Source organism: Spea bombifrons, chromosome 4 (assembly GCF_027358695.1).
Source record: "Spea bombifrons isolate aSpeBom1 chromosome 4, aSpeBom1.2.pri, whole genome shotgun sequence".
Lineage (NCBI taxonomy): Eukaryota > Metazoa > Chordata > Amphibia > Anura > Pelobatidae > Spea > Spea bombifrons.
In genome coordinates, this window is record NC_071090.1 from 92,003,879 (window position 1) to 92,031,151 (window position 27,273).

General features: G+C 38.8%; 3 protein-coding genes across 4 annotated transcripts; 1 reads left to right on the top strand and 2 right to left on the bottom strand.

The window, feature by feature from the left end:
* Positions 1–1,423: 1,423 nt before the first annotated feature.
* SLC51B (solute carrier family 51 subunit beta) lies at positions 1,424–7,021 on the bottom strand. 2 transcript variants are annotated; one of them, XM_053465573.1, is made up of 4 exons: positions 6,871–7,021; positions 3,684–3,807; positions 2,778–2,868; positions 1,424–2,517 (listed from the first exon to the last, which is right to left on the bottom strand). In XM_053465573.1, the coding sequence occupies exons 2-4, from the start codon at positions 3,772–3,774 to the stop codon at positions 2,301–2,303; spliced, it is 399 nt and encodes a 132-aa protein (XP_053321548.1). In that variant the 5' UTR covers positions 3,775–3,807; positions 6,871–7,021; the 3' UTR covers positions 1,424–2,300. The 2 variants fall into 2 exon arrangements, with proteins under 2 accessions (XP_053321548.1, XP_053321549.1); XM_053465574.1 differs by lacking the exon at positions 6,871–7,021 and adding an exon at positions 5,047–5,179.
* Positions 7,022–10,339: 3,318 nt separating this feature from the next.
* On the top strand, positions 10,340–17,250 carry MTFMT (mitochondrial methionyl-tRNA formyltransferase). Its single transcript, XM_053465567.1, has 9 exons — positions 10,340–11,132; positions 11,665–11,871; positions 11,950–12,072; positions 13,127–13,229; positions 13,308–13,383; positions 14,797–14,888; positions 15,430–15,511; positions 16,229–16,296; positions 17,005–17,250. Exons 1-9 carry the CDS (start codon positions 10,423–10,425, stop codon positions 17,197–17,199), a joined length of 1,656 nt encoding a protein of 551 aa, XP_053321542.1. The 5' UTR covers positions 10,340–10,422; the 3' UTR covers positions 17,200–17,250.
* Positions 17,251–17,751: 501 nt separating this feature from the next.
* LOC128492857 (uncharacterized protein HI_0077-like) lies at positions 17,752–27,273 on the bottom strand. Its single transcript, XM_053465575.1, has 12 exons — positions 27,119–27,273; positions 26,215–26,303; positions 25,345–25,463; positions 24,405–24,507; positions 22,297–22,394; positions 22,051–22,200; positions 21,806–21,973; positions 21,088–21,157; positions 20,758–20,836; positions 19,838–19,991; positions 18,520–18,624; positions 17,752–18,062 (listed from the first exon to the last, which is right to left on the bottom strand). The coding sequence occupies exons 1-12, from the start codon at positions 27,229–27,231 to the stop codon at positions 18,033–18,035; spliced, it is 1,278 nt and encodes a 425-aa protein (XP_053321550.1). The 5' UTR covers positions 27,232–27,273; the 3' UTR covers positions 17,752–18,032.

Here is a 27,273-nt window from a genome sequence, read left to right on the forward strand (position 1 = left end):
CTTTACTCACTACATTGTGAGATAAGATCATGCAACATTTGATCTCTACAGCTTCACTATGTGTCATTGATGGCTTACTTTGAGGTAGGTCAAGTTTACCCTTCTTAATACATAGTAAATCTTCAATGAAATTTGGCAAATTGAATTTTGCAATCTGCCAGCTCAGCCTCCTTGCAGGGGAAAATTGTTAGGATGGGCCCTTCAATATTGCTGTCTTGAGACCAACATCTTCTCTATAGGGTTTTAGTCCTCACATCTACAGAGACCTTACTGTAAATGACCAATTAGGTTTTCAATGCAGTAACTCAATATGTACAGTGTACAGCTCATGTCATGCCATAGGTTGGCTAACTTACCTCTACCCTTAGTGAATAAGTAGCCTATCGCTCCTGGTCTCATTTAGACCCACACCTTGTCCATCTACATGCTTTAGAAGTCTGCTTTCCTAAGAGGCAATGGTCTAAATTCTCTTGTCCCTGATGAATGTGTCATGTAATTCGCTTCATCTTCAAATGTTCTCTGATTTTTTCAGACAGAAAATTGTGAATTTCACTTCATGTAATATAATCTGCTTATCCACATGATCCTGTCCCACACCAATTTACAGTCTGATAGCTGTCCTGGTGTAATATTGTGTCATTGTCAAAACAGAGACAGCAAAATGCATTTGCCCAGCAACTCATATCACATTTCAGTTAATACGGAATGTAACAGACTCTTTCTCCATGGCGAATTAACCCTTTTGCTACATGTCCAAAATATAACCCTCGGTGAGAAATTACCCGGATCAAGAAGACAACTCCCTATCAATGAATCTGTGCGTGAGTGATGAGTAAACTCCAACTGTGCAAAGGTGAACTCAGCACATGGCTTTCTGCCTTCCTTTTTGTTAATGTGTTCCTAAACATGGCGCATTTAATGTATTGCTGTTTATGGAGAACAAGCTGGTGTTTGGATTCCAACTTTGGCTGAAAATGGAAAACAAAACTTTGGGACATCGCATTAACACAGGATATAACAAAATCTGATCAGATAAAATGTCTATGCATTCCCTTCCATAGAAACGGACATGAAATATAATGTAAGCTTGAAATCAGTAGTTATGATATTGAAAACACTGTGTAAGGACTCGCACATTAGGTATATATTTGAATGGGGCTGTTCCATCTACTGAATTAAGCACTACTATAATAAAATACAGCATTAGAATTATCATCCCTACTACTCCTGAATAAACAAGCTTGTCCTAAAGAATAATCATGTAAAATGTAGCCTCCTTCATAACTTGCCTCCTAGGCTGCTCTGATTTAAAGATTTTGGCCCACTGCTTGAAGCTTTACTATAAACTGAAGCAACAAGGGCTTTGAGAATAACAAACTTATTGACTAAATCATTTATTTGTTCTCTTTATGTATTTTATGCATTTCATTTTGTTCTTTCATATAGTTTAGACGAGACTCCGTTGCCATTGATAGCTGCTTTATTAATGGGCCAAGGGCTGAAATTTTGTCACATGTCCATGTCTATGATATAAATTATAACAGGGCTGGGGTAGCAATTAACATTGTCTATAAAATAAACAGTCATGAAGTCATCTCCTTATTAAAGATATGCAAGTGGAGGTATAATGAATATAAAACCAAATAACCCACCAAACGTCTATGTAACTACTATCTCTGACTATAATACAAATTGTGTGTTTAGGGATGTCCACGCCATACAGCATATTTTTTTTTTGTTAAAAAAAGAAAAAACATCAAAAACAAATGAATTACAATGTATCCAAATATTTAAGTAAATAAAGGGCTGCTTGTCAGAGGCTGGTAATCTGTAAGGCCATTTCTCTACATCAGCTGTTCAAAGTACAAATTGAAGTCACTCACAAAAAAGATAACTAAGAAATGAATATTAAATATTAAAATTAAAACAGACCGCATGTTTGCAAGGATTCCCCATTAGTATATCTCAGTACAGAGATACTGACCTTTTAAATGCCAGCGGTAACAGTAGTGTTTGGTCTTGGAAAAAGAAGATTTAGAGTTACACAAGCTTTGAAGATGTCATTTCTTTAACTGGAAATGAACAATGATGTACCTTAATCTGTTTTTCTAAATAACAGTGAAGCAATATACATTTTCCAGTCCAGGGAGAATTGTTACTAACAGGTTAAGGCACAGGTAGGAAAGAGGGGTTCTGAAAAAGACAGTCTTAAAATGTGGAACATCTGTGTTGCCCTTTCCCAGCCATTCCACCATTCTGCACTTCTCCCTGGTCATTTCAATAAAAATGCCTCTTTCTGTTTAAACATCCTCCTCTGGCACTTCTGTATAGAGGGAGGTGATCTGCCCATCCTTCCACTGCACTGTGATATCTCCTGGCTGTGGTTCCTTTTTCAAAAGGTTGTCCTCTTGAGATGCTGTGTCTTTCTCCAGGTGGACTACAGCCTGTTTGCCATCAGCCTCCACTGATAGAGCAGCATTTGCATTCTTCTGGTAGAGGGCAATCATCTTCTTCTTCCTATATCACATTTTGTGAACGAAAAGGTAGCATATATAAAACAAACATTGTTACATTACATTTTATTTATAGAGTGCCCTCAGATCCATTATCACTAATAGGGTAGCGAGAAAATTAACAATTATATTCAAACAAAGATTCCTAAACCAGAGGGATTTCAGTATTTTGAGCAAAATGTTCTAAGTATTATTTTTTGTTACTCAAAGTACTATATATATATATATATATATATATATATATATATATAGTGTGAAGCTCACCTGTTGTTAAAAATACTCCGGACTAGTACAAAAATTCCCAAAAACAATGCAACAAATGCAAGAGCAAGGATGGCATAATTCCAGGCGGTGACTGCGAAGAAAAGTGGAAATATGTTTCATTTTTCCAGCCCAGCTCTAAAAAGTCAGCAACATAGTTAGAGATTGTATTATAAAATCCCACCCTGCAGGTGGCTCTACACAATCCCTAATCAGGTTTCATTGGAAATCCTCTTTATCTGCAGCCATGCATGATGTTCTCGCAGGATTTTGATTGTCACCATTTTTCAGTGTTTGACATATACATATCACCTTGCACAGCAAATGTTGGTATTTTGGCGCATGCACATTCCTATTGTCATTTACATTCCTATCATAATGCCACAGAGATGTAAGCAAAAAGCTTTACTTTTGATCTATACATTTTATAGCAATTTGGCTAGCACAATGATTAGGTTCAACATTCGCCATGTTTGCATGAATGAAGGACAGTAATATATATGAATTAGTATTTAATTATAATTATTAATGACCTAACATGATAACATGTGCAGCTACATCCGGATCCCTAACGTATGACGGACAGCCTGTCAACTCCACTGTTGTAGGGAGCATGGAGCTCTATGCAGGAAGGGCCATGTATCTCACTATTTCTGCTTCCTGGTTAGAAGGATGTTGGTAAAATGAGGGCGTTGGATTAAAATGTCATAACTTGGCTCCTGCTCCTGCAGTAACTTACAAATGTGTTGATGGTGGTTGACTGTGCCTATTGGATACAGTCAACCTTCAATGCGCAGGGTTAATGAGTGGATTGGGATAAATATTGACAGGGAAACTCTAAAAGACATATTAACACTTGGAGCCTATTGAGGATTATTGTAGGATTGATTGTAGGCTGATTTTACTTACGATCTCCAGTTCGGAAGAACCAAAGAGCCTTCTCCATCTTCTTCTGCTGTACAGATGGAGTGGTTTCAACTATAGTGCTTGAGTCGCCCATGTTTCAAAATAACAGTAGTTACTTGGCTTCACTCTATAACACAGAACAAAATAAAAATAAAATACTGAATACTTTATTACCATTTTATTCCTACTGTAGACCATGATCCTTAAGGACTAATCCTGTTTCCCTCTGCTTCTCAGTACAGTATCCTTAAAACATCTCAGGTTAAGTATATATATATTTGAGAAGGTCCAACATATTAAACTAAATTTAGCACAAAATTAATATTTTCATGTTAGTTTTGTGATTCATGTTTAAGAGCTGGCTCATGGGCTTCTCATTCTTGAAGCATGAAGTACTGTCAGATGGAACACTTTGATGGCCGATAGGAACCTTGGCCCATCTGATCTGCCCATTTTTCCTGATGTAAAGACGTAATTGGTCCTTGGCCTTGTCGTATACTTAGGAAAGTTTTAAGCCTATATCATGCATGTTTAAAAAATTCCCTCACTGTATCAGCTTCTGTATTACTTTGGTGAGAGAATATTCCACTTCCACTCTCAGTAAAATAAACTAAGCCTGTGACCCTCTAGTTTTAGATCATGACCTATTGCTCTAATGTTTTATCACCTTTGAAATTAAATTTTCTTCTGTGCTTTGTTAAATCCTTTTATGAACTGAAATGTTTCTATCATGGGTGGAACTAGTCACTATACTTATATTACGTGTGTAACAATATATACAATATATATATACACATATAATAATGTGCAGAATTCACATTCCAAAGAAGCCTTAGGATATCTATTAAATATAGCAGATTAATATGTCCAATTTTATTTGCCAGAAAGAGACATTACAAAATATATATATATATATATAAAGAAATGTATAAAAAAAATCCATATCTTTGATCATTTTATACAATTGTTAATCTAATTATACTCTCTTTGTGTTTGTGGTATCAGGTTTAAAAAAAGACCTAGAAGGGGTAAAAATGCTGCCTGTTATGCTGGTATAGAAGCCATTCAGATGCACTAAATCCGATTTGTGGACCATAGTTTATTTTGTATATCAGTCTGATGGGTCATGTCTGGATTTAGTCCTTTACCCAACTACTAGGGGAAAATTCCCATCCCCCTGCTCATATTCTGTTTGGGAAATTTCTGCAGAATTTAGTCAAATACCACCAAGACAGCCAAGTTAAAAACTCTCATTTATTGTAAAGCTCTGTTTACTTAATGATAGTAATGATATGAAAAAAGAACTGTGTCAGCCCCCCTCCCCCACTATCGCTTGGACCTGTGTTACTGATCTCAAATCACTTACTTATCTGATTCTGAGTGTCCTGTGGGTGCTGCGGAGCGTCACAGAGTGCTTGTCCCTCAGGTCACATACTCTCTTTCTGCTACTTTATCCCAGTAAACAGAGCCAGAGGTGAATGGACACAGTGACGTTCACCACTTGTTTCGCAGAAATTGAAACTCCCACACAGGGATGTCACAGTGAACATTGTACAGTCTAGTGCAACTCCCTGATTAAAACTATACTTTGAAGCCTGTGTTCTCTTTCAGAACCCTTTTGCAATGGCTGCTCCATACAACCCAGAAAACTGCATTTATTTAAATATACCCTATATCCTCGGTGTAACCTCCAAATCATGAATACCTAAACCAGCAGTTACGGTCCCAAACCAAGCAACCTGTTTACGTTGTGATACAGCAGGAAAAAATGGGCAGACTAAATGAGCTGTTATTTCCCCATTATAAATTCTATATGCTGCAATTTTTCTTGTTTACCACTTTTACTAGACAAATGTTTACAGTACAAATGGAATGGGGCAGTAAATAAGAGCAGACAGACCGGGGTGCGAGGATCATCTGGCTTTACTGGAGGCACTGGGAAAACACAAAGTCAATTACTCTGCCTGCGTCATATTTCTGCAATAACTTAACGGAAGCCATGTCATTTTCTTTGATTAAGTTAATGCAGAATAAAAATATTTGAGTCCCCCAGTTTGTATGGCCTGTATGGCCCCTACCCTATTACTGATATCGTACATCAAACGGCCAAGGAGGCTTCCATGCCAATGATATCACATCTTGCCAGTAGGTTTAGTGTTGTATGTATTGTTTCTGAAATTGTGCAAGCAGCTTTCAGAAAATTAAAGAAGCGTTCGTTCTTAGTGATATAATTCCTTAAGGATAGTGGAGCAAACATAGTTTCCTTTAGCTTCCCTTAAAAAAAAGCATGATTTAAGGGCCTGCTTTAATACATCTGTCTATAAAAATGTCTATGGCTATGAAAAAAGGACACAGATGTAGTCAGGTGTTTCTAGACTTTATCTATCACCCCTAAGCAATGGTAATTATTATCAGCATGGAAAAGGAAACTCAGTTTCTGTCCGTTTACAAAACCTAATGGAAATGTTGGTAAAAGGTTGTGATACCTTGCAATGCGCCAACTACCTGAACTCTATAACTTGAGAGTTTAGACTCTTTTCTGATGGGACATTTTCTGATCAGTTGCCAGAACTTTAGATCCTAAACTGCACACGTTTGGACGTAAAAACTAAATTAATTATTTATTAAAAAATGACATTCTTTTAGAATATGCATTTGTCTTAAAAAGCAACCTATTCACAGTGCAGGGATGCTGACCTTAAAGGAACAGTGTCCACAAAAACTCCCAGTATTAACAGCTGGGTTAACCCTAGTAGGCATAACACTGATTTTGCAACCTGTTACTTGTCACCACTTTATGTCACAAATAAAATAACTACATTTTGTTCTTTGTTACATATGGCAACACTATTTTTGTACTTAATGGCCAACAATGAACAGTGTAACACTGCCAGTTTAAAACAGGTTATTTTGATTACATTAACAATTATTTCATACGTTCAAATATTTTACGAAATAACTGAAAATAAAATATATTTGAATATGAAATTGCTGATTTCATGGGGATATTTTTGCTTAGGTTATTAACTCCTGATCAGCATTAATCCCCTTTGTAGAGATTTAATGAACATTGAATGGTGTAGAAAACAGACATATCAAAGAATAATAATCATCGTATCCCATAAACAGCTATCCTAAACCCAGAATGGATGAAGAGAATGAATATAAACTACATGCATAGAGACTGTACCTTCAGATCTGTTTGGTGGGTCCTGGTAGGTGTCATTGGCACAGTTCTAGTTCTTTCTCTGTGTTTTATATTTTTAGGAGGGAATGCCCCATGCCCTTGGCATGTAAACCTTATCTGTTTGTGTAATTACTTTTTGATTCCTAGCATGTCTTTGACCTCAACCGTTTGGTTATACTATAACCAGCCCATCCCCACCGCAGTACAGAAAGTGGCTGAATGTAACACAGACATACACCCTTTCACTGCTAAAGAACTACGAGACTCTTTGATGAAGGCTATTTTCAACAATCCAATCACTACCGGTTCCTACCTACTTCTATAATACAGCCTCAATGCAGCTTCATTTTTTATTCAAGTCTTGAATTTCAGGGGTTAGTAACACCGATTTGTTTCTACCCATACACTATATATCTAGACGTACACATTTTAATTGTATTCAGTTATTCAAGTGCATATATATCTATCATTGGAAGTGCAAAACCCCAGGATAGAATACTCACCTTTCCTCGTCTGCTACATGCGCTGTGCAGACAAATGAGTCTGGCGTAAAGGGGAGTATAATTAAACTATTTTACAACCACTTCAACTTTATAAACAACTTTTTACAATCATTATCAGTTTTTATTTCAAGAGAATTGCTTTATACTGAAACGCTATGATCTTGACTAGTATATACTTGTCTTATATGTTTCCTACCATCTCTACATATTTGTTAAATTAATCTATCAATACTTTATTATTAAGAAGGACGTAAAACATAATTAGGTATGATTTAATAATCATCAGGTCTGCTACTGTCTCCGATTAACTTTGATGATGATCCATCTGTAAAATATACTAAGAGCTACCTGAGTTGAACTTGGTGGAAGCCCTTACCTGCCAAATTTCCAAAAAATGTCGTTATTGAGATGAGTCACAATTTAGGTCAATGCAGGATCAACTAACAAAAGCTCTTAAGTGCTTGGCAGTTACAAAACTCACTGAGAACTTGGATTTGAGCTGGTCTGATTTCCACCATAAATCAGTTGAAGCAGTAGCTACAATTTAGCTTTTACTAGATAAACCCCCAATTAGGTAATTTGTCTCAGTGAAGTGTCATAGAAAAATGATATGTATGCAGTGATGAAGGGGAGCATTAAAAAAAACCTTGTTTTATTTAATTTCCTCTTATTTGCAGACCTTACGACTGCCATCATTGTCAGTAACGTGATATTTTGGGTGACTTTCCTTGTTCAAACATCACACTAAGCTGAGTGTTATGGCGCAGCTTGTCCAATAAAATAGTTACCTCCGCAGACGTTCATTAGTCAGAAAGTCACTGAGACACTGACTAAGACTTTCCATCATTTGCCACAAGGCATAACCTGGTGTTAGTAATGAACATTTTTGCTATGAATTTCCTTTTCAATATTATACAATGTATGTATGTGACTGGGTAGTTGCACTAAGAAGTTGCCCAAAATCCTTCCTCTTCTGGAGAAGCTGCTTCTTTCTAGAAGTGGGGCTAGTTTGAATGAAAGAAGACGAGAAGGGAGATGTGATAGAACCATTTAAATACTTAAAGGGATTTCAGAAAGTACGGAGGGAAGTTTATTTCAAATGGGCAGACTAAATAGGAAAAATGCTTCTTATCTGCCATTATATTCAATGTTTCTAGGTGCACTAAGTAGTAGCGCTAGCTCCAGTTAGCCTTCCATTGGTAGAAAGGTGTTGTGGGCGCAGCATAGTTAGGGACCTGGGCAGGGAGTGGGCATGACCTTACCCGTACAATGAAGAAACTGACATGAAGAAGCTGTGCTTGACCTGGAAACAAATGCTTTCCCAGGCTCCAATTAATATTAAAGTCAGTCCTGCCAATTTTTCCTGATGCATAAGATTCAAACCCCCTGGCCTGGTTAAATGTTCTTATTCCGTCTCCCCTCTGTTCTTTCCTCCAAGCTATACATATTAAGATCCATTATCCATTAGTATTTCCTGATTGCTTGTATTGTGTAGTTGGCTTCCTATTTTGTGAAGTAGTAATACAGTTCCCAACTTCTCAAGTCTTCTGGAACTACTCCTGCATACCTGGGAACTTTTGGCCTCCGGCTACCCGAAGCCTTCCCTTGCGAGACGCGGCCAGGACTGCCCACTGACATCGGCGGTTCCACTGATGTCGTACTCCTGCCAATGGTAACTGGTTAAATAAGTCTGCCAATGGTTTTGTCAGAACTGTTTGAAGCACTTTTAATAACTTTTCGTGCATCCCATCAGGCCCTATAGATTTGTCTGTTTTTACTACTTCCTCTGTAAACACTCTTGTTTTACATATCACCCTATTTCTTTTTGCTAATTGTGCCCCCCTTGCCATTACCTTACTCTGTAAAACAGTATTTAAGCAGTTGCTGCTTTAGGAACTTCTTTGAGAGTGCTACGGAGCATGTCCAAAAGGTTTCAGTAGAGACAGCCAGGGAAGGTGTTAAATGAGACAGAACTAAATAAACTCAATTGCATTATATTACATTTATTTATATAGCGCCAGCAGATTCTGTAGAGCTGTTACAATCAGTGAAATAATTGAAAATCACACACAATAACAAACTGGTACAAAAGGAGAAGAGGGTGCTGTTCTTGTGAGCTTACAATCTAGTCATTGGTTGAGGGGAAGTAAAACAATAGGAGAGGATTGCATGGATGGGGATGAGTTGATCACCTCTGAATGAAGTGGAAGTTGTTGATCATTCACATGGCTTGACGAGGATGATGGCTGAGAGTGTTAGGAGGAAAGGATGATTTTCAGAGAGGTTTTGAAAGTTTATGAGGGAAAAAGTCTGATGGAACGGAGAAGAGAATTCCACAGAGGGGGTGCAGCGGGAGTGAGAAGACGTAGAAGAGAGACGCAAGTCATGAGAGTGGTTGGGTGTATTTGGATAGGAGGGTAGAGTTGTAAAGGAGTTGCAATAATCCATGCAGGATATCACAAGGCAGTGGATTAGTATTTTGTTTGTTTCTTATGCAAGGACTGGGCGAATTCAGCAGATATTTTTCAGGTGAAGGCGGAAGGATTTCACGAGGGACTGGATGTGAGGAATGAGTCAGGTGTGACACCAAGGCAGCAAACTCGGTCTGTCGGTTGGAAAACGGGAAATAAAGAATGTATACACTGATTTAGCTTGGTTCAAATGTGCATTAAAAATAAAAATATTTTTTGGGGGACAATAAACCACAAATAAAGTTTCTACTCATGAAACCAGATATTACAGTTACAGTAGCCCACAGGTTACCTGCCCCTTCTTGCCAGTGAAACTTGTGATTCTAGAAATAAAGCCTGCTATTATTAAAATATGCCTCTCTATTTAGGGAAACTCCACACAATCAGAAAGAACAACATTTGCGCTGTATCACAGGCATAATCTCCCCGTTTACACTCCATAAGCACCGGAACCTCTGCGTGCTGTGTTTGTTTCTTCCGGACAAAATTATACTCGAACCAAGATGGCGGCCTCCACGATCGGCTAAGGCATGAAAGGTTGTACGACTTGATAAAGCCGAATCTTCCTATATTGCAGACACATGAGTCTGTGTATTCAGCCCTGGAGGGGGCTGCTTCGCGGAGAGCACTGCTGTACCCGTGGCGCCGGGATCCAGGCTTTGGGTTTACACCAAATAGCCGAATATGTAGCGGGGAAGGACCGTATCAGTCCTGCTAAAGCAGGGCACAGAACGGCTGTGAATGCAGAGCCTCGGGAGATACTAAGGTTAAAGCGAACGATTAGAGTGGGAAATACCGACGCTGGTTTCGGGTTATGTGTTCGGTGTAACGGGGCTGTTGGAGAAGCGGTACCTTTACAGGAAGCTGAAGGAATAAGTAGGCGCAGAGGGCTGACAGCATGGGGTATCCGCACACGGATGCTGAGATCTGGGGTTTGGACATATGGGATTAATACCCCAGCACGGATGTGGAGGAGTCTTAAAGTACCGGACAGTGACGGCTGGAGGGGAGATGGATGCCTCAGGCAGCAGGAGATGCAGCTCCCCATCTCCTGGATGAAGAGATGCAGGATTGTAGAAATGGTGAATGGAAACCTGCCCAGGACTCTGCTCATACGAAAACATCTAGTGAACCATGGCTATTCTATGAGGCATTACTCCCAGAGCCATGAAGCATCAATCACACCAGACAGTGTTTCCAACCCAGGGAGATCCCGGCCCCCATGGAATGTCCTGTTTTTTGGAACTGATGATTTTGCACTGGAGTCGCTGAAAGGACTGAACAAATTCAGGTATAACACGCGTATTGATGGGCAAATGCCATGATACTAATTTTTTTTTTAATAAATAGGTTGGGATAGTATCGTTATTTAATTTTTCCAGACTTTTCAGTTGGTTTTTGCTGAACATGGCTAAATTCTGGTCATTTGTTTGCCTAGCCCCTGTTTGGCTTTGCATCTTTTGTAAATTATCTCCACTGTAATCCTTATGTTATCCCTCCCTGAATTTTAAAGGTTAAATACCTCCCCGTCTGCTCCTGTAAAAATATTATTGTTGGTCCCACACGTTAAAATATACCCCTTCCATGAATTACTGCATACTTCCTGCAGGACTTGGCTGGGGACAGTTGGCCTGCATGGTTATTTTAGGCAGGTTTATATTTGTAGGGGATTACATCTATATGTAATGGCAGTGGGGGGACTTGTACAGCCGTCTACTTCAAGTAAAAGCTGTACCATAACTTGTGACACTAAAATACAAAATGTCTTAACCATTTGTTGCTGTCAGTAATGGCTTGTATCTTGATTTGTGTTTTTGGTGTAGGACACAGGAACCAGTAGTTGGAAGACTAGAGGTTGTTACCTTACCATCTTCTCTGCCCAAGGGTCTTCCTGTGAGAAATTACGCAGCAGATCAGGGAATCCCTGTACACGAGTGGCCCAGCACAGGCTGCTGTGACCAATTTGACATTGGCGTGGTGGCATCCTTTGGGCGACTCCTCAGTGAGGACCTTATTTTAAAATTTCCATAGTAGGTCTATCATGATGCTTGTTGCTATTTAAACAGAGCTTTTGGTCAGTCCACTCTAACCATAACTAATGTTTTCAGCGGCATCTTGAATGTGCATCCCAGTTGCCTCCCAAGATGGCGAGGCCCGGCTCCAATAATCCACACAGTACTGAATGGTGACGAAAACACAGCTGTCACGATCATGCAGATTAGACCAAAGAGGTACCGTGGCACTCTATATCTCTATAATTATTTAAGGACAGGGTGAGGAAAAAACCTCAGGACAGAAAAATGATAAATGATGCTGACCTTGCAACAGCCAACCACTTATCCCATCTTCTGTAAGTAAGCTTTTAGATTAGATTATCTCCAAAACAGTGACACTGATTGGCAAACCAAATGGACAAGCTATAGATGATTATGCTTAAAGTTGTGACAGTTTTTCAATTAAGTCAGTTTTTTTATTTAAGGCCAATTCCCTGATGTGAAGACTCAGACCTTATGCAGTCCTCGGTCTTGCCTATAAATGAGGATGTGGTATTTCAATCACATCTTCCCTCTTTCTTCTTTTCTTTAAGCAATAAAGATCCCTTAGTCTTCCCTAATAGTTTTTGCAAACCATCTACCATTTCAGTAGCCCTGCTCTGAACTCTCTCCGATGTGTCAGTATCTTTTTATGATATACATACAAATATATAGTTCTAGTAGAGTACAGTGCTGCACGATATGATTAAACTATATAAATCAATAAATTATAATAATAGTATAGGTAAAAAGAAAAAATGTCGGTGCGCTAAGCTAGTCACAGGCTCAAATAATATAAATGTGTAATACGAGGCCTACTAAACAGGTGTAAGCATGCAGCAAGAAACAGTGTATTGGCTGTACAATGTATACAAAAAACAAAAACTGTCTGCGCTTCTTACCCTAATAAAGTTGGCAACAAATACATAAACATAATATAAATGAGAGGTTTTGGTTATATGAATTGGCCAAAGCATAATTAAGCTCACCCGCCACGTCAAGGCACACTCTCAATAGGGTGAGAACCTACTCTCACCTCCTACATAGTGGGCACACAAAGCAGTTTATACTGCTACCAAAACCTTATTAATGCGCTGGGGGAGGTGCAATTAAACCTCCTCCCTATTAACCCCTGGACAGCAAGCTGCAACCAGACTGATAGTATAGGTAACCATTTATTTCTGCTTAAATAATTGGTGCCAGAGTATAGAGGTTTTATAATTTCTTAATGAATTTCAAACACTCCCTGTAGGTTTGATGTAGGTCCAATTGTGATGCAGCAGATGTATCCTGTACCGCCTAAATGTACAGCTAAGGAACTCGAAGCTATGCTGGCTGGATATGGATCTGAAATGGTGAGGATTCAAAAGCATATTTAGAAATTATAGATTTGTTCAATGGTTGGCATTAAATACAATGTTCTTGCCTCTTAGCTAATATCTGTTCTAAAGAATTTACCCCAGAGCCTGAAATGGAGTAGAGAACAGCCAAAAGAAGGTGTGACATTTGGTATGTGACTTTTTTAAATGCTACTTTTGTATTAGGGGAATGCTTGCCATAGCTAAAACAAGCATGTATCAATGTATTCCTGAACTTGTAATGCCATGCGCAATTATTTGCCTACAAGCCAATAATTGTATGTAATTGATGTGTATATATAGGTGCATACAGTATCTCTTTTCAATGAAACCAATTTTTGAAAAGTAAGTGATTACATCTTGTATATACCAGATATTCTTTTTCTGCAGTTTTTTTTATTATATATTTACATATGCAGTTAATTACTCCCCATATATATGTAAAATGATTAGATAAAATTACAATAGTAATTATATAATTTGATGACTATAAAGAAATCTGGTGAGTAACTGGAACATTAATGCCAAAAACATTAAACATCTTAATTTAATATTATAATCCACAATGCAAGTGGGGGAATTTAGCGCTGGAAATGCATATTGGAAAGCCAATCTTCAGAACAAGTTTATGTAGGGCTAGGTTTTAAAGAATACTTTTTTTAAAAAAAGTGGCAACATGGTAAGGTGTTTTTTTTTTTTAAGCAACTTTTATACTGTTCGATTTTAACTTTCCACCGTCAAACCACTCTAGTTTGTCGATGTCAGTTTGTGAAAGTCCTCTTGTAATGTTGCATGGATTTGTATCGGCAATAGAAAGTTTGTGATTATAGTTATTAAAAAGCATAATTTTGTAGTAATGCTGGCACACAAAAACCAATAAAGGAGGAAAGTTAAAGGTGTGTACTCCATTGTGGCTGGCCGGCCAAACACAATTGCTTCAACAAAAAAACATTCTGACACAGTAAAAATATATATATTTTTTAAAATAACCCTTACACTACTGGCACCTCTTTTACTTTTGAAAATAATTGTCAATGCATTAATACTTATTATCTACTACATAAATGACACCTATCACTATTGCATTGCAGTGGTGGCACCTATTAAATTGCACACGGCAATGAAAGAGTTAATTTGTTGGCACTAAAGTCTATTTAGACTGCTTTGCTCATGTTCTGTGTGTTGGTGTCACATTTAAAGGGTGTATTACGACCCATTTGCAGATTTCTAGGCCTGCTTTTTTGGTTGTCTAGAAAATCTGACTTAAATACATAACTTCAACATATACTAAATGTCTTCATCTCTGTTGAATTGTTGAAGTGCAAATGTTTCCATTGGCATTAGTTATGGCAGTTTTTAGATGTTGTAGTGCATATTTATTTGATTTTACACAGGTCATTATTGCATTATTCACCTCTGTTACAACTACTAAAGGCCTAGATGTGTCGTTGAAGTGGGCTCATTGTACGTTCCTCTGTTTATAGCATTATAGCTTGTGTGACTGGCTTATACATTACTCCTAATTTTAAATTCTAACAGTGTGTTTTTCTTATTTTTCTGATAGCTCCCAAGGTTACCCCAGCCATGGGTTGTGTGAGGTGGGAAGAGCAAGGTGTAGAAGAAATTATGCGGCTAGAACGCGCAATTGGATTTGTAGTAAGTAAAGGGACATTCATCCGTATCGTTCCAATCCCATAAAATAACAGATTACTTAAAGCAAAAGGGAGATCAGTCTTACATAATATCACAGATATGCAAGTCAGGAGCAAACTTATTTTCATGATTTTATTAAAGCTACTCTATGGACAGCTTTTAGAGGAATATCCTGGAATTAGCATAATTTGCTTTTGTTTTGTCTGGCTTTTGCGGTCATCTTTTTCGGCACACAGACTTTGAGTTTGCCTTTTAATGACAAATCTATATCCTTCCTTTCCTATACTTTTAATAGCTAGATACGATAGAAGTCATCAGTATCAAATGTTTATTTATAGCCAGACTCTTATACAGGGAGCAATGTACTTTGTGAAACCTACCTTCAAATATCAATCTTTAAATGTTGTACACGGTGCAAAATATGATACCACGTGTACAGTATTTGCATTGTTGTAATCTGTTGTGTCACTCTGTAAGATTGTTGGAACATTTGTCAGTGTTTCGGTTGCGTCACTCTTTTTGATGGTCCAGTATTGTCTTTTAGGTGCCACTGCAGACTGTATGGATGGGATCTCCGGTCAAATTGCTAAACTTTGTGGAACCCCCTGATTCGTTAAATGTCCTGGGTCAGTATGTGTATTACTTAGTTTACGTCTTTGTTCTGCCTGGTATATTAGAGATCTAGAGAGATGCTGCCTGACAGGGCTCAAGTTTTGTGAATTCTAATAATTAACCAGTGGAGAATTGCAAGTACACACACAAAAAATTACAAAGCAAATTGGATAGTATATATTTTAAAGAAATTACAATAAATATATTTTAAACCCCTTTGCCAGCTGCTTGACATAATGTACGGGCTCAAAATGCATTGTTTTCAATGGGTTTAGGGCCCGCCCATTGTCCTTTAAGGAGTTAAATATATATATATATATATATATATATATATATATATAAATATATATATATATATATATATATATATATATATATATATATTGCAATTCGCAAAAGTAAAGTAGCAACTTAGTCTGGCAAAATTCACCATGAGAGGTAACTGTATAATGTTAATGAGCACTCGATTTACTATATACATATTATATAGAACGGAATGGTGGACTATTTGTATAATGCACTGTGAGCATTTCTTGATAGTAAACGCCTGTCCTGGTAGGGAAGAAAATGGAAACAGCGGCTAAATCGATTTAAACAAATTCTCAAGTGTCCGATAAGAGTTTATATTCTATAAAGTATCCTAGTAAGGATTTGGCTTGTTATGTAATATAAACCAGGAATTGTCCATGTGTGTTGATTACTATCTTTTCATTGTATATAAATTTCTGCAGAAACAGTCGGGGTGCCTGGTTCGGTTAGATATCTTCGTGGACCTGAAATCCTGGTGGTACGCTGTAAGGTAGGTTTCTGTAAGACCAAAAGATGTTTATGCATGTAGCAACTCTCGTGAAGATCAGCAGAAATATTTAATTGCTTGACTGTCAGTGGACACCAGAATTGCCTTTTATATCCCTTAAAACCCTCTCACAAGAAACATTTCCTAGTTAAACAATGCAGAATTAGCAGAGAGCTGGAAGAGGTTATGGTTTTTATATTTCATACTTTGTGTTTTTATTAGAAATCTGAAATATGCCTTCATTGCCACTGTACTTTATTAAGTCCTGTTTAGAAAACGAAAAATAATAATGTAGGCTGAAGTGACTTTATTGGCATGCGATTCAGTATCTAGAGCACGGCACTGCTGGCTGGGAAGGATAACTGGTCCTGTAACTTCATACGTTGAATTATTGATGGGCATGATAATAGACTACCTACACCATGCTGAGGTGCACCACTAAAGTTACGAGTCACAGTACTATAGAAACGCAGCAGCTATATTCAGGCTGTAAGGATAATTTCCTCAAGTGGTGATATTTATAAAAATGTTATCTTGCATGAGTGATACCCTTGAAAACGTGAAGCGGTAGATCAGATGTTTCCTTAAATTAAAATAAAAGCTGAATAATCTTCAGTTAGGAATTTTTAATTAGCAGCTTCACAACCGCAAAAGTGTGCAATAGCAAACTTATTCTGAAATACACTACCGATTGTTTGCTTTATTTGGCAGGATGGCTGGGTTGGCGTCAGAACCGTAGTATTAAAAAAGAAGCTCTCGGCCAAGGATTTTTACAATGGATACCTGCACCAACGGCTTTCACAAACCTCAAACATCCAGCAGGAAATGTGCCGGTTTTACACACTATATCTGCCACCAAAGGCTAAGATCCCAAAAAAGAGTCAGACGTCGTGTCGTAATGTGTGACAGTGATAGAGCGTTGCTGCACAGTTTACAGCTTTTGCTTAAAATAGCAGCTGACAAGTTTGTTTTTTTAAACTTGTACCTTTGTTGGCCCAGGACAACTGTCCCCCTTCCTATTCACTTGCAGTCCTTACACAAAGCTTTCATCCGAGGCCAAAAATAAAATCATCTTAGTGTGCTGAGTTCAAGCGCAGGTTAAGAGAGCCCTGAATGCCCTGTCGGGGGAGAAGGGACTCCCCTACCAAGCCCTAAACACCAGCAATACATTTCTTGGCACCGTGGCTTAAAACCAAGAGTTCCAGCATCTTTGGTTATGGAAGCTGATGCTAAAAAAACATCTGCTCCATACCTCATCTTTCAATAACATATTATAAAAAACAGTCAACACATAATATGGGGGGGGGCAAACAAAGGTCTGGCCCTAGCTTGCAAAAGACAGGGGAAATTAATTTTATCAACGCTTTTAGCGATGTTCTATTTTATGCCATGAAGGAAACATCAATAAGGAAAATGTTTTAACATGATCACACAAGGAACTGATTAAGACACTTCTAATTTATGCATACTATTGTTTAATAAAACATTTGTAAAATACAATATTGTAATAAAAGATTAATTTTTCAATGGAAGAATATTTTACATTTTTGTGGCTGGATTGAGTCTGTTAATAAAACAATTGAAAATCACGTCTACATTTTATGTAGAAGAAACTGAATGATGAACACGGGTGAATAAACTGTTATCCTGTTCTTTAAAAGTCAACTGGAACACGTGACGCTGATGGAATCGCAACCGTGCTTTAAAACAAGCACAAAGGCGGAGAGCCACATGTAAACTCAGGATGGCTTTACCAAAGGCAAGTACCACTAAAACAAAGAAAAACAAGTTAGCAAGGACTTAAGTCACAGAAGGCACACCTGAAATCATGTACTTATTTGATCTTTTAGAAAATCAGACTTATACTTTATGCATTTTGAAATGGATAGTGAATTCAGATCCAAATAAGCCTAACCCCACTTTAATTAATAGGATTTATGGGTCCCTTTAAGTTTCTGTGGTGTTCCTCTTGTAAACGCATGAGGGGAGGGGATGCTGCAGATATATATATATATATTTGCCCGCCGTCCAGCTATTTTCAGTGCAGGAGACGTGTTCACGGTCAAGTCGACTAGCAATGTTTTTGTTCTTGGGTCTTTGAAATAGAAGCTGTTAGCTAATTAATTGATGGCATATAACTTAACCGGTCAACAATATGTATGTTACATATGTATGTTTACTAAATATTTATAGTAAGTGGGGGAAGACTAGATGAAAGCCATTTACCTCCTCTGACATCCCTGCTGAACTCCTGCCCTCAGCATTGAAAGGCGGTTTCAAGTATCCTTTAAAGTACAATGGTACCAGCTCATGGAAGGTTGTTAAACAGTCCTAAGAAGAGAAAGAAGCATAACATTTTATCCCATCAGCTATAGATTCTCACTTACACAAATATTTCTTATAAGTACATCTAGCATTAAAACAGTAGTGACTGCAGCCTACAACCTATCCCACGGGTTTCAAGAGACATCCAGTGACTGTCATGAGCACCGGTGGATAGAGAACTAATTCCAAACACTTCCAATTGTGAAGAGCTAGGACATGGTACGTTAATAAACACTCTTCTATTACATGCAAAGAGAAATGTTCAGCTAAAAAATAGCTTGGGAAGGGCAAAGGAGCAAAAGCATATAGGATTCTTCATAATTCCCCCATACATTTGCAAGGGGGGATACCATGGACGTTTAAAAAAGGGACCAGACGGCTAGAATATGTATTAAGGACGTATAACACCTGGAATATCCCTTTAACATGCTGGTACCAGGGACTCTACCTGACTATAGCTGAATGCTCCCACCAGAAGAGCCCATACTTAGCTGACTGGCACACAACTGCTCAACTTCAATAGTGAAACACCCAATCTGGACGACTTGCTTTTAGACATCTTTACTCTCCCAGATGCTCTGTCTGTTGAGCAAATCTACATAACTGTTCAAAGTGTCTTCTTTCTACTATTTTTCCCACTGGTAACTGTACTACAAACTATGCGAAAAAGACATAAAACAGTTTGCTTTTTTTTTAAAAAAAAATTAGCAATGGGATACAGGTCAGATCAGATAATATAAATGTTCCAAACAACTTTCATTGTACTATATGTTATCTTCCAATAATATAAGATTCAAAACAGATTGATAAATGTTGGCATTCTAGCACTTTGGTGAGCAGAAAATGTAATTTCAAACAATCAATCAGGTATCCCCACTGCAGTGGATCAGAGAGGATCCAGAGCTGTAATATTCCTGTTCATCCTTATAAACAATACCACTTCCTTCATTCATCTTTAGCTCCCTTACAAGTCATCTCCACTAGTTAGGGCACAAATATTTTGAAACATCTGTGTCCAACAGCCATAGTTGTACATTCCGAGTTCTTCTCAATCTAGGTAAATGATTTCTAATCGTTGAACCTTAAAGTAAAAGGCATCGAGCATTCCATAGTTCATATGGACTATCACGCCTGACTTGTAAGTTAGTTCTAATTCTCCTCTAACAATGGGAATATATTTACGTAGTGACATGTGTTTGTACAATGTTCCAAGCCATACCTTTTGTTCCTTGGCACAGATGTAAGTGAACCATTTCAGTCCGGCAGCCACGTGAGTAATCTCATCGGTGTAGATCACTTCAAGCACTTTGACAGAGCTCTCATCTCCCTGTGCCAAGAATCTCTGGAGTGTCTGTGGGTGGACATCTAGACCCCTAGAAAACATTAGCACATTAAAAAGTGAGAAAGCCAGAGATCCTAAAACATTCCTAAAATTCTGAAACATTTGTGGAGCCGTACAACCTCAGCAAAGTGTAAACATGGAGAATATAAATTATACATTGGGTAAAATTATACGCAAATGAAATATTGATAATCTTAAATGCACTTTATCCACATTCTTCATAATTGTTATGAGACAGCCTGCATTGATGCTAACCAGCCTTGCAGTTCATGTCCTCAGGCATACAAAACATTTTCTAAAGATTGAAAATATCGAGTGGCCGACAGCATTCAACCTAAGTTGGCGGTGAATACAGTTCTAGTTCTCTGCTCTCAGATTTTTGTCTGAACAACCAATGGTTTGCTGGAAATATCAAGATGGTCACCACAATTAAAGAAGGGTAAAAATAGGGTGTGTGCCTGTATGGAATATGTGAGCTCATACATCGGCTGCAGAAAGAACAGTTGAATTTAATTATCTGGTAAGGTCTGTAAAATAACATCGGGAGATGAATTCTGCAGGTTCCTACAAAAGTCGGTAAAGTTAATGCAGTGTTGGGGGAGTTAAATTCCTCTTGAGTTCCCTGCTCTCCAGATTAGCATCAACTGATGTCAACGCAATCAATAGGAGCCAAGTGTACCTCAGAAGCTCAGGAAATTGAGTTGTAGGTACAAGAAATGATTGAAAACAGCACGGTTTTACATTGAGAAAAGCTACTTTACATGTGAAATCATATGCATATAATGGATTCTCCATACCTTGCTTCATGGACCATGTGCACAATTGCTAATCGTCCCAGAAGATCATGCGCTGTGTCTGCAGCAGACTGCCACAACCCTGGAGACATACAGTCAGGACAAGACAAACATGTACATTAACTTGTGTTTTCTTTTACACAGGATTTACTGCATTGACAGCAAAATATGCCTCTGGTGTCATAAAAAGCGACGACTGAAAATACATATTTCCTAAACGTATAAGGAATGTTTACTATTTTTAATAAACTATAGGCTAACACAGTGAAAACGCCTTTGATAATCATCCAAATGAGATTATAGGCTTTGATTTGCTTCAAAACCCGCACATACCATTGTGCACAGCGAGTGCTCCGAAGTTACTGCCCAGCTCTAACAAACGCTTCTCCAACAATCGATAATGCTGACAAAAAGAAAAGTTTTAGAGACGAGATATCAAGATCACTTTTGCAGTGACAGCAAAAAAGAAAACCCATTCATGTGCAATCAAAATAATTTCCAAAAGAGATCCACGAGTCTGTCAGATTTCTTTATACAAGTGCGGACCCAACAGGCATCCTGAACCACTCTGACAGTAGAAAACATAACTTTAATCACATAATGTTCGAACAGTGAACATACTGAAATAGAATCCAAAGAATATTCATATTAATTAAAATACAAAGGAACCCCTAAATTGTTCCGTGTTAAACATAGAAAGAAAATCTGGTAAAGATGATCCCTTTGTTGGCTAACTGACTTACAACGGGTTGCTAGCTTTCGAGGTCATCTAGGTCTCTTCTTCAGGAATTGCTATGAGAAGCTGTGTAATACCAAGAAACTGGATTAGAAAGTGGTTTCATTGGTGGCCTTGAACCTGGAGATGTAGAGCTGTTAAGATAGCCTACTAGCATAATAAGGAAGACTATGATCTTTGATTATCTGTTAGATTATCTGTTCTTACCAACCTTTCTGCCCCCTCTTATCAATGTGGAAAGTTAACTAGTTTTTAACTGCACTCGTTGTGCGGTACGCATTTCAATTTAAATGAAAACCACCCAGAAATACAAACCTTTGCCTCATCTCCAGCCACTTTAACAAAGTCAGAGAAGAATTCTCGTGGCAATGGGTCTCCATTGCTCAACCGGAACCCGGCAAAGCGCGCGATGATGTCCCATGACAGGTCTATAGCCCACTGCTCAATGTTAGCCAGCGAGTGCAGCAGCGCAATCCTACTGGCCTAAAAATAAAAAAAGCTATTTACATTCCACGCAAACATCTGATGGGACGATAGATTCTAGAAACACCAGATCTCACCAGGGTGCCCCCTTTCCCTCGCTTGATTCTGCCCGGTTGCACTATAGTCAGACTTTCCTTGCGACTAGGCTGGGTAGGCGGTTGTGTTTGACCTATTTCTGTGACTTCTCCAGTGTCCCATAGAGCTTGTGCTTGCTGGGTCAGCTTTACCTAAACAATAAACAATAAGTTTTCATTTATGCAAACAGGTCCAATGCATTAATCAGTAAGCAATATCCTCACAAACATAGAGACACTGCTACTCACCTTCTCTTCTGGATCTGCAGTCCTCAGTATCCTGTCGGCCCAGTAACATAAGTTGGACTCATCAGTAGTTGGAGAAAGGTCTACCGTTTCTGTATTAACTAAACACAGAATTTGTTTGTTTTTTTTGGTCAAGGACTGAACACAACAGTATCATGACATTTCACCAACACATATCTAAAAGGCTGACCCAAGTAACTGTATAGTATTGTAACTTTATAGTATTACAATGATTATAATGTTCACTTCACTATACATTCTGAAAACCCAATCCAAGTGAGCTTCTGCTGAAGGAAAAGCTTGACTGGCTCTGTGTGATGTATAATTAAATCAGCAAGAGTACGCGCTTCTTGCCGGAGAGACCTGCCAGTGTTGGCATTTCATAATAAACAGTGAAGCAAAGGAGTTACAACCACAGCTCTCCTGACAATCAGTGAATAAACCGAAGAGAAGTAGTTCCTCCTCACCGTTTTGCTTTGTTCTAGCAAGGACTAAATATTGGCTCTTTTCCCAAATAAAAGTGATTGTTTATTGTTTAGCCTTTGACAAAGATACAATTACTGTTTTTGCTCGATTATATGACAACCCCCCAATTTGAATATTAATTTGGGAAGAAAAAAATCCTGAATGTAAGACTACCCTATAGGGAAAAAATAAATATTAATTCACATGTCAATTTTTTCATATTCAATAAAAAACCATGATTGAAGAAAATGCATTTCTTGTTTTTATTTCCTTTTTATTTGCCACCCCCCCCCCCACCGACTTGTCCCCCATGCTTCAGACTCTCTAGTGTCTAGAGGGGGGGTGCCGGGCGACGTTTGCGCCTAGACAACCTCCGCTGCTGCCCGGAACTTCCTCTGGGGCTTATGGATCTTAGTCTTATAGCCAGATTATAAGACGACCTTGAATGTAAGATGAGTGGCATTTTTCAGAGGATTTGCTCTGAAAAAACCTTGTCTTATATCAGGGCTCAACAAATCCCAGGCGCCTAGGTGTTTGTCAGCCTGTTAAATTCCCCAAAAATGCCCCCACATCGCCACAATCGTGGGGGACCTGACAACATCCCCTTGCTGCCTGATCGATCGCTCCATGAGAGCGAAAGTGCGTTAACCCCCAAATCGCTGCATTTTAGGGGTTAATTCCCATTTTGTACGGGGCTCTGCTGCTGGTGGTCCGCCTGGAAGCCCAGCAACAGCAAAAACGAGCCTCCATAAGCCCTTTGATGACTCCTGTAGACATGGAAGCCTACAGCAGTCATCAGAGACTCCCCCTGCAATGGCTGGTCTATAGACCAGCAATTGCGTCCCAGCTGCCAGAGGCAGCTTCAGGGACAGGGGAGAGGGTTCTTCGGTCTCCACATGAGTGCGGAGACCAGCCCCAACACCCCCCTGCTGCCTGATCGCTCCATGAGAGCGACAGTGCAGCGCTAACCCCTTCAATGCCACAAATGTGTATGACACATTTGCGGCATTGCAGGGGTTAACATTTGTCCCCACAAGCTTGGTGGGGACTAAATATCAGTCAATGCTGTGCTCCAATGGAACATCAGCATTGAAAGAGTTTAAAAAAAAAAAAATATATATATATATATATATATCAAAAAAATAATTAAAAAAAACAGCACTGTCCTGAAAGTCCAGGGTGCTTCCAGGTCAAATGCTGTGAGTTTAGTAAGTGGGCTGATGATGATCAGATTACTCCTGACCAGTGTTCCCTCTAAGCTGTGCGCTTGTGCGCGCGCACATAGCTTTTTTAGAGAGCGCACACGTCCAAAAATTGTGCGCACAACAGTTTTTTCCAAAAAAAGAAAAAAATGATATTTTTTGAAACTTTATGTGGCGCGGATATTGTGCGCACACAATTTTTGCTCTGTGAAACTTTTTGCACAAGAGAAATTTTCTGCGCACGCCAACTAAGAAAAATTAGATGGAACATTGCTCCTGACCAACTGTTAGTTTTAAAAAAATCCTGGCTCCTAACTTTTTTAGCTGGAGCCGAGATTCACAACAAATTTGTCAAGCCCTGTCTTATATTTAAGCAAATACGGTATCCCTCTTGTAGGCAAAAAAGTTCAGGATCTTATGTGAAACTGAATAATGTTCACTTACCAGTGTGTTTACATACAGTTTCCTTCCATGGTGTGAGGGACAACTGATTTTGTGTTTGGATATAAACCTTCCCCTCGTGAACGTTAACCTCATATACCTGGTTCTGTAGGATGAGATATTTATAAATAAAAACAAAAAAACACAAAACATCAGCATAAACATCACATATGGAGGAGGAACAGGATAACAAGAGTTTCTCAGCAGGACTGTCATCAGACTGGCACAGTGCTTATTACTTTATTATGGTTTTGGCAACCATTCTACAGTGCACTGAGAAAAATGCAATAATTACTGGGGCTGCAACTAACAATTATTTTCACAATCGATTAGTTGTCCGATTAATCAGATAAAAATATATATCATTTTGTGCTTATTTAAAATAATTCAATGAACAAACAGCAGAATAAACAAACTTGCATTTCTTGTTATTTCCCGGAGAGGAAGAGCCAGGTCCCCTGCAGCGCTCTGGCAGCCGGCGAACGCTGCGCAATGCGCACAGACAACCTCCCCTGCTGCTGGCCAGTACTTCCGCCGGGGCTTCTATAGTTGAGCACCGGAAGGTCATGTGACGACGGTGCTCCATCATAGAAGCCCTGGTGGAAGTGGAGGATGTCTGCACACATAGCATAGACGCCAGCCGACCGTCAGAGAGAACGATTCAGGTCCCCTGCAGCGCTGCAGGGGATCTGGATCTTATGGTTACAGTCCGACCTCTATTTAGGGTCAGATTATAAAACAAAGGGTATTTTTCAGAGCAAAAACCCTCATCTTATATTTGATAAAATCAATTTAACTAATCGATAATGAAATTTGTTGGCAACGATTTTATCGATTAGTTGTTGCAGACCTAATAATTACATTTAAAATCAGCCCTTTGAGTAGCTCCGACTCATTTACCAAAGCAATATGTTCAAAGATTGTTTTCATATAAATGTCTGACCTGCAATCCTGAGGACGATGTCCCATCATCTAAGCAGAATTCAAAATCATGCCAGGGGCATGTGATTGCCATGCGACCATTGCAAAGCTCCTCTATGTCTCCCTGTTCTAAAGGTCCGCCTATTAGAATAAAGCACATATTACAGTCAGCAAAGCAAAACTAATACAACACTGGGCGAAAACTTAAACGCCACCCAGCACACAGCTTTAATTACTATTATAAGGGTTACTCCAGTCATCATACGCACTTTCATTTTTGTAGCGTCTCCCTTGCAAACGCATTAATGGGTTCTGCAAAATGCCCCACTTATACATTTGCCCCTACCCCAACCCACCATCTATTAGCTATGAACACATCTTCACGCACTTATATACCTCCAGCTTTGGAGCTGGCAAGGGAAATGCTGCGGGTAGAGGTCGTTTCAGACCCCTAATGAGCATGGGCAGAAAGCCCCCATTGATTTCTCCGCCGCTCAGTGGCTGCTTCAAACAGTCAACCATTGCCAAAAATTGTTGGAGCACCGTCTACCCTTTGTAGAGCGCTGCGGAATCTGATGGCGCTATATAAAAATTATAATAAAGTATTTTAAAATATACCTTCTTAAAAGTTCTTTCTCCTGTCAATAAAGAAATGTATTAATAAAAAAAATTCCTTCTTCTTTAGTGGCGATGCCCAGGACTGTAATCTGTACTTTTAAGGGTGATGTAACATTCACACATAACAGGTCGGCCTCAGAGGGCCCTTCTTCGAATAATATGAAATCTAATATAGGCCCTTAAAAACTATACAACTTTCCGCTTACAAAATATTTATTTTGAAATACCAGATTAATTACTACTCCTATAGAGTAGCGCATCCAAAACAAAATACCTTCATGAGGACACGCAGAATCCATGGCGTAGAACTTGTCATCTTGCGTGTGAATTAGCACCACGTGCTCGCCATCTTCTGAATATAACCTGAAAAACAATATAATAAATATTCAAAGCCAACGAGGTATCGTTCAGGGTTACAAAGGTTCATGCTCACCATCGTCTGAATATCACCTACAAAACAATAAAATCACACGCAGGTATTTGTGTCATTTATCACACCAAATTATTTAAATATCACTATATAAACAATGAGAAAAAAACACATTACATACCTAAAAACATACTATATATACTATGACCCAATATCAGTGTACCACAATAGAATACGAAGGTGCTATTTTATCATCATTTAAAGTGAATAATAAAGGCATTTATCTTCCCCTGGAGGACCTCCAGTGTAAATTTAAGGCAACTTTTGCAGTACATCTTTGGCTACCTGAGCATGATGGGATTTGTAGCCCAGAGCAGACAGTGCCCTAGACTAAATACCTGCTGCTGGTGGGAATTCAGGCTGTGTCACCCACCTTACTTGAAAAAATAACTACCTTAACAAAAAAAAAAAAAACAACACTTCAATAAAAAATTAAAAGATAGTCCTTCTGCTATTGTGCAGCGCTGCGGAATATTACTTGAAAAAATAACTACCAATGCCTTAATAAAAAACAAATATTCCCTCTACCTTTGTGCATTTATAACTATGACAAAAAATATCACCACTTAATAACAAATGTGATTAACTTCCATTAGAGAACCTCCAGTAACAATGAAGGGCAACCTCGGGCACCTCCGCAATGCAGTAACCGAGGCTACCTGAGCGTGATGGGATTCGCAGCTCAGAGCAGACAGTGCTGAATAGCCGCTGCCGGTGGTTGTTAGTCAGGTTATGTGACGCCTCTTACTTGGTACAGGGAGATTTGAACCTCGCCTTCTCCCCGACGCACTGCCAGTTTGTGTTGCTCACCACTTCCTTCAAGGCAGACACCAGATCCTCTCGGAACCCCTCGGCGTCCATCCCACCGGCGGCGGTAGCCCGAGGCAGTTATCCCTGGGCGAC

Excerpts from the sequence above, each read along its gene's own strand:
- SLC51B (XM_053465573.1), bottom strand. The coding sequence starts at position 3,774 with ATGGGCGACTCAAGCACTATAGTTGAAACCACTCCATCTGTACAGCAG. Across the intron at positions 2,869-3,683 it reads GTTCTTCCGAACTGGAGATC|TCACCGCCTGGAATTATGCC; the intron begins GTAAGTAAAATC and ends TTTTCTTCGCAG. Across the intron at positions 2,518-2,777 it reads CGGAGTATTTTTAACAACAG|GAAGAAGAAGATGATTGCCC; the intron begins GTGAGCTTCACA and ends AATGTGATATAG.
- LOC128492857 (XM_053465575.1), bottom strand. The coding sequence starts at position 27,231 with ATGGACGCCGAGGGGTTCCGAGAGGATCTGGTGTCTGCCTTGAAGGAA. Across the intron at positions 18,625-19,837 it reads TCTGTGCCAAGGAACAAAAG|GACTGTTTAACAACCTTCCA; the intron begins GTATGGCTTGGA and ends TTCTCTTCTTAG. Across the intron at positions 18,063-18,519 it reads CAGCAGGGATGTCAGAGGAG|TGGTACTTGCCTTTGGTAAA; the intron begins GTAAATGGCTTT and ends TCTTTGTTTTAG.
- MTFMT (XM_053465567.1), top strand. The coding sequence starts at position 10,423 with ATGAGTCTGTGTATTCAGCCCTGGAGGGGGCTGCTTCGCGGAGAGCAC. Across the intron at positions 15,512-16,228 it reads TGATTCGTTAAATGTCCTGG|AAACAGTCGGGGTGCCTGGT; the intron begins GTCAGTATGTGT and ends AAATTTCTGCAG. Across the intron at positions 16,297-17,004 it reads TCCTGGTGGTACGCTGTAAG|GATGGCTGGGTTGGCGTCAG; the intron begins GTAGGTTTCTGT and ends TTTATTTGGCAG.